This window comes from Durio zibethinus, chromosome 3 (assembly GCF_047325235.1).
Source record: "Durio zibethinus cultivar Kanyao isolate XHJ-2024 chromosome 3, ASM4732523v1, whole genome shotgun sequence".
Classification (NCBI taxonomy): domain Eukaryota; kingdom Viridiplantae; phylum Streptophyta; class Magnoliopsida; order Malvales; family Malvaceae; genus Durio; species Durio zibethinus.
The window spans coordinates 35,855,314-35,861,986 of NC_143164.1; the positions used below are offsets into that span (position 1 = coordinate 35,855,314).

Below are 6,673 nucleotides of genomic sequence, written 5' to 3' on the forward strand. Positions count from 1 at the left end.
TTTTAGAATGTATATAAAAATATATATTTTATTTTTAAAAATTTTTTAATTTATATATTATTATATTAATTAAATTAATATATTAATTTAAGAGATTAATTTAATAAGAGTATTAAATTTATATATAATTAAAATATAATTTATATTAAAAAAAGTTTTTTATGAACTTTATTCATACAATATAAGTTATAGATTTTAAAGCTCAATGGATGTCTACGTAATATAACTATTCATACATTAAAATTATAAGATTTTAAGAGTAGTGAAGTGTCCACATGGCATCCCTTTTAGTTTTTTTTTTTTTTTTTGATTTTTTGGTAATTTTAATTAGATTAATTTTATTATAAAATAATGTCAATCAAAGTGCCACGTAACACATCTTTTGGTTTTTTCTTTTCACAATTTTTTTATTTTTATTTTTTTATATTTTTAATTAGATAAATTTTATAGTAAATGAGTAAGTTGATAGTTGATAGAAATAACAAAACAATGGTATCCAATGAGTTTTGATTTTTTTATTCAATATTTGAATTTTTTTAAAATAAAAATTGAGTTGAGATGAGCCAAATTTTTTTTTAAAAATTCGAGTAAGGTCAGGTCAAAATCTTATTTATGGTATTTTATCTTGACCCATCTCCTAAGTATATATAAAAATATATTTTTTATTATTTAATAATTTTTATTTTTTTATATATGTATTACATTGATAAAATTATTATTTGATACCTTAATTTAATAACTTAATATTTTAAACTTAATTGAAATGTCTAAGTAGTGCTTTAAATGAGCTCAAATTTTAGTTTTTAGTTTTGTAAATTAAATTAATTTTGTAAAAAAATACCAATAGAGATGCCCACATCAAACCCCTCTTTGGCCTTTTTTTTTTCTCAATTTTTTTATATTTTTAATCAGATAAAATTTATAATAAAATATGTCAATAGATATAGATAGCAAAATAATCTATATCCGATGAATTTCTATCAATCCCAATTTGATAAAAGATTATTTTTTAAAATAGAGATTTGGTTGAGACAAATCGATTTTTTTTTTTAAATAAACGAGATAAAATCAAAAAGTATTTAGAATACTTTATCCTAATGCATTATATAATGTGTATAAATTATATATTTAATTATTAATTTAATTTTATATTTTTATATATTACATTAATAAAATCAATATTTAATATTTTAATTTAAGAAATTAATATTTTAAACTTGATGAAGTATCCATGTGCTATCTTTTATAAGCTTTTTTATTTGTTATTTTTATATTTCATTTTTTTAATTTTTTTAGTGTTTAATTTTATTATTTTATTAAATAAATTTTGTAAGAAAAGGAGAAGAATAAAGGTGTTCATATATCACTCCTATTTTCTTTTTTATCTTTCACCTATTTTATTCTTTTTAATTAAGTAAATTTTACAGCAAAAAGAATTAGATAATAAGAATGACAAAACAAAAAAAAAACTTTTACGAACATGCAAATATCCATCTAGTATATATAAATCTTCCATATTTTTATTTCTTGTCATTTTAATTGAATAATTAAAAATTTAATTATCAAAATAAATAAAATCAAAACAATTATAAAAAAGCTGCAATAAAAATTTACCAAACTAGATGATATTGGAAAAAAAAAAAAAACTCTTTGTCCTAATTTAAAACATTGGTATTATTTACTTTTTTCATAATAATTTAAAAATACAACATGATAATATGATATGAAAATGAAACGAATAAAAAATATAGAGAGAACACAATTTAAAATTTTTAAAAAATTATAAATAAATTTAATAAAATAAAAATTTTGTATTTTATGTTTTCATATCAATATAAATTATGACACATAATATTCGTATAAAATATGATAAAAATATAATATTTTATATAATACGATAACATAAATTATTATATCTATGTATAATGAATGATTTGTGATTTTTGAGTTAGATTACTTTTTTTTTTAAGGAAAAATCACCTTATTTTAGGGATATGACATATCATAAATTGATGTTGAAAGCAATAATCAAATCAAAATTTTAAAAATAAATATTAAATTCTTGTACAATTTTTTTGTTTTTTAAAAGTATGCAATGACTGTTAAACCAAGTTTGGTCCAAGCACAAAATTACCCTCTAAAAACGATTGAGGCATATTGGGCTATTTAACATATATTATTTCTATCCAAAGGTTATTGATATAAGGACACGTGGATTTTTAAAAATATTTTATTAATTTTTTATTTCAAATTACATAAATTTATCTATTTATTAGACATTCATAAATTTATAATATTTTTAATTCAATTAATTATAAATACATATATTCTGTATTTTGTATCATTTAAATTTGAGTTTAGATTTATATAAATTATATTTTAATATTCATGAATTTAATCATTCATGCTTCTATAATATCAATGAACCTAAGACATTCTTAAATTTATGATATTCATAAACTCAATTAATTGGGCATATATTTATTATTAATTAATTATGAATCAAGTTCAAATTGAATTAATTTAACTATTAACAAATTTAATTATTCATGAATTTCATAATTCATCAATTTAATTTTTAATGAATATACTTAATACACGTAAATCAAATTATCATTTTAAATCCGCAGCAACGCGGAATGTGTGGTGGTTACTGGTTACTAATCTAAATTGCAAGCAAGACCCGAAGCCCAAAGATAAAGCGCAGCCCATCACGATATCGCGCTAGAGAGTCAGCAACCATACGTGCTTGTCGCGCTCGCAGTATCGCTCACAACCTATTAATCACAATTATACCCGTCACCTCTTTTCTTTATTTGTTTCTCCAGTTTACATCTTTTTCTAAATCTTTACTCAAGCTCACCTCAGTCTTTGATTTTCACCCAAATTCTCAGTCAAAAACACAAAAAAATTCCAATCTAATCAAAACCCTTAAAAACCCCAACCTTCCTACATTAAAGTTTCTAAAAATCGTCTTCCTAAACCCTATATTCTCTTTTTTTTTTTTATACAACAACATCCAAAAAGAAAACCCCAAAGCCAGAATCCACAAAACATTCTCGATTCTTCATGTATTCAAACCTGGTTTCCCTTTTGATTATACTGGTTTTTTGTTCAGATTACAAAATCTTCATAATTCCCATGAATAAAAAGTTACTATAATTTAGTTCATTTTTAAAAAATAGAAATCCTAAATTATTGTTTTTATTTTACCTTCTTTTTATGGAGTCGAATCCAGTGGTTTTCGATATAAGCTCCGAAGACGATGAGGCGACGCCGGCTTGGGAGGAGCTAAAAGGGGATGACTACAATTGGTTTTCGGAAGCTTTGGAAGCCGTTGATAAGAGATTCGACGATCCTGATGAGGTTGTGGTGGTCGGGGAAGTAAACCCTAATAAGAAGTCAAAGTCATGGAACTCATCGGTCAGGAAGGTTGTTGATGAGGATGACGATGATTGTGTCATTTTGGAAAGTGACCCGGACAAGGCGTTGTCCGATGTTAATGATCCCCAGGATGATTCTGATGACTTGCTTATTGTCGGCCAAAAAGGGCAGGTAAATTTTAAATTTTTAATCATTTTTTTGTTTAAACTTTTGTTATAATTGGTTTTTGTGTTTGAGTACGTGGGAGAAGTTTATTTGTCTATGTACGGTTGCTGAGAATTAGAACAAAGCGATTTCTATGTGGTTTCCAGTAGTTCCTAGTGAAATTTGTGATTGTTTTGCCCTTGCAATGAGAAGAAAGGCTTTGTTTGGTGTTGAGTTTTACGATTGGTTTGTACTACAAATGTTCATTGAGATATTTGGGTTCTGAACATTGAATTTTAAAGTTGATTTTTTCTTTTTTTTGTGTGTGTTTTGCTGTGGTTCTAGATTTTTTTAGTGATATGTCTTCTAGCTCTAGCGGTTTTGAATGTTCATGTTGTCTGGAGATGTGATATGCATTTATTCACTCTTTCAACCTGCTGAAGCACCTTCGATATGGGTTCATCAGTATGTTGTGCTGTAAGTGCCAACCTGGTGAGGATTGTGCCTTTGAAAAACTATTATCATTAGTTTCGGTGACAAAATGTGTCTAAAAAGATTGAAAGTATCGTCTTAGCGGCATGATATATCTGTTGGATTGATATTGAAGTTGACCAAGCTCAATCTTGCTGCTGAAATCTCAAAAGATTTGAAGCTCAGAGATTTCTATCACTGGTTGCATTACTTCTTAGTTGAACCTACTCTTTTTCCTTTTGCTTTACACATTGAAGACTGTTATCTCATGGTCACTGTATTTCTAATAGCTATCTCATTTTTCTCTATGATCTGGTTGCAGATTGCGTGCAGAGATTTCCCCCATCCACGGCATGATTGTGCTAAATTTCCTTTCAGTTCAACCTCACATGAACAGCACTGTGAACTGGTAAAATAACTGAATTTTTTGAAAAAAATTACTTGGAATGTTATACTTTTGAGATGGTTGATTTCTGCACTCTTTCAGAGTTGGGTGCTCTTGAATTTAGCATCCATTTCAAATGCAAACAATGAATGTCCCTTTGAAATTGCAGTGCCATTGCTTTGTTTGTGACACACCAGCACCATGTTGTTATTGGGGCTCAGGTATGTCTAATACCGATCATTGTCATGCCACTAATGAAGAGATGTGGAAGACTCTGCGGAAGAATTTCAGGCTTCAGAGCAATATTCCCATACCAGTTGCAAAAGTTCCTCTCCCTTCTCATTCTACAGCAGTGCCCCAACTTAACCAAGCTCCACGTCATGGCCTTACTCGGTTGACAACACAAAATCAAGTTTCTAGACCAACTCCAACTCGAGCTCCTGGAAACTGCATACCACAAAATCATGCCCCAAGGCCATCCATAATTCGTGCTTGTTCTTCCCCCACCAGATATGGGTTTCCATATAACCCAACCGTGGGTAGCCGACCTGTTCCAAAAAAAAGCACAGTGCAGCCACGGTCAGTGTCCAAGCAGTTGCTAGGTGTGCATAACACTGGAATTCGAAGGGATCGAGGTATTATGATTAGAAACTTGGGTTCCCAATTTGTTTCTTCCAGCACAATGTCCAAAAGACTTGACACTGAAGTTAGCTCAGCAATGAACTGCACTACTACATATGTTCCATCAGAAAACATTACTTCTGCCCATGCATCACAGTATCAACAATGTCCTGCTTCAGTTACAACATCAAATGACACGAATCCTGATCCCATTGGCTGGCCAAAATTTTGTTCTGACACAAATGGAACATATACACAACAGAGCTCCTCACAGCCTAGTATGGGCAGTGTCCTTACAAACTCAGCAACCCCCCTACCCTCAGCATACAGTCAGCCTGTTCCTCAGTCAAATGTACACCAACATGCCTATCACATTCAGAATCAAAATCAACCTGCAACATATAATGGTTTTTCTGATTTTAACTGTAATTCGGTCAACAACATTGGTCAAATCAATCAACAGTCTTCTGTTGATTATTTACAGCTTCAAACCTTGGGGTCTAGAAATGAGGAAGAGCCATTCAAGGAGGTAAATGAAGGATATAAGTCAATTTTCAAAGAGTTTGAGAGCCTCCTTTTTGATAACCCATCTATTCCTGAAGTTTCTCTTACTGCAGGACTTAATCCAGTGCCCCCTGATCATATATCTCTTGATACTGGTATGATTTTCTTTGATATTGAAACCACTTGGGATCATCTAACTCGTGCATAGCTGATTATTAGCGTTGCTTGTTCATTCTAAAATAGTAAATCCGGTCCTTGAAAGAGAAGTGACAGATAGGTTTCTTTTTTGTAGGATTGGTTTTGAAACTGTATTATAGAAGCTTTGATGGTTTACACTTGTATAAAAATCTGCAGGTGCTGAATGATGTAGTATACTAGCGGGTTGTGGCTATCCAATTTTCAATATTTATGAATTGAAAAGCATTAGATTATTGCATATGATTCTTGTTAGCAATTTTCCTCTATATTTGACAAAAAAATGCCTGGATTTCAAAGTTTTCCATGCTTTTCTTGATGTTTTTTCTACATGAGGAGGCTGGTTTGGTCTAATAATATTTTTCAAAGCTGGAAGCAGTTAAACTTGGGGCTAACTTGTGAATCAGGTTGCAACTTACAGCACTCAAGCAATTCAATTTAGGCTTGTGGAGTTGAGACCAGTTTAAAATCATAGTGTGAAGAAATGTGCTACATGCAAGTTATAACTTGCAATAATGTTTCTGTTACCAAAAACAAGGACAGATGTTTAATGCCATAATACTCATTGCCTCTAAAATGAATCCATCTTGAAACTTAAAGAGAGATGGATGAGAAACTACCAGGAAATGTTACGAATTATTAGCATAAGAATAAAACAACTTGGATATCATTTTCACGAGCCTCAGGCTGTTCAATAAAATATACGAGTAATAAAAAAATGAAATAGATTGGATTAAGAAACTTTATGTTTGGATAGTAATACTTTTTCTGATCCCCGTTGTACAAGAAAAAAAAAATACTTATGTTTTCTAAAGGAAAATGAAAACCCCCAAGAAAAATAATGCAGAAATCTCTACTTTGTAATTCTTGTTTTCATTGTCTCCTTTTATATATATATATATATATATATATATATATATATTTATATATATATATATATATATATAGAGAGAGAGAGAGAGAGAGAGA

General features: G+C 29.2%; 1 protein-coding gene across 2 annotated transcripts; it reads left to right on the plus strand.

The window, feature by feature from the left end:
• The first annotated feature begins 2,754 nt into the window (after positions 1–2,754).
• On the plus strand, positions 2,755–5,945 carry LOC111283713 (RPM1 interacting protein 13). 2 transcript variants are annotated; one of them, XM_089758688.1, is made up of 4 exons: positions 2,755–3,555; positions 4,322–4,408; positions 4,554–5,534; positions 5,623–5,945. In XM_089758688.1, the coding sequence occupies exons 1-4, from the start codon at positions 3,223–3,225 to the stop codon at positions 5,668–5,670; spliced, it is 1,449 nt and encodes a 482-aa protein (XP_089614814.1). In that variant the 5' UTR covers positions 2,755–3,222; the 3' UTR covers positions 5,671–5,945. The 2 variants fall into 2 exon arrangements, with proteins under 2 accessions (XP_089614814.1, XP_022728037.2); XM_022872302.2 differs by having other exon boundaries at positions 2,760–3,555; positions 4,554–5,945.
• Positions 5,946–6,673: the final 728 nt, after the last annotated feature.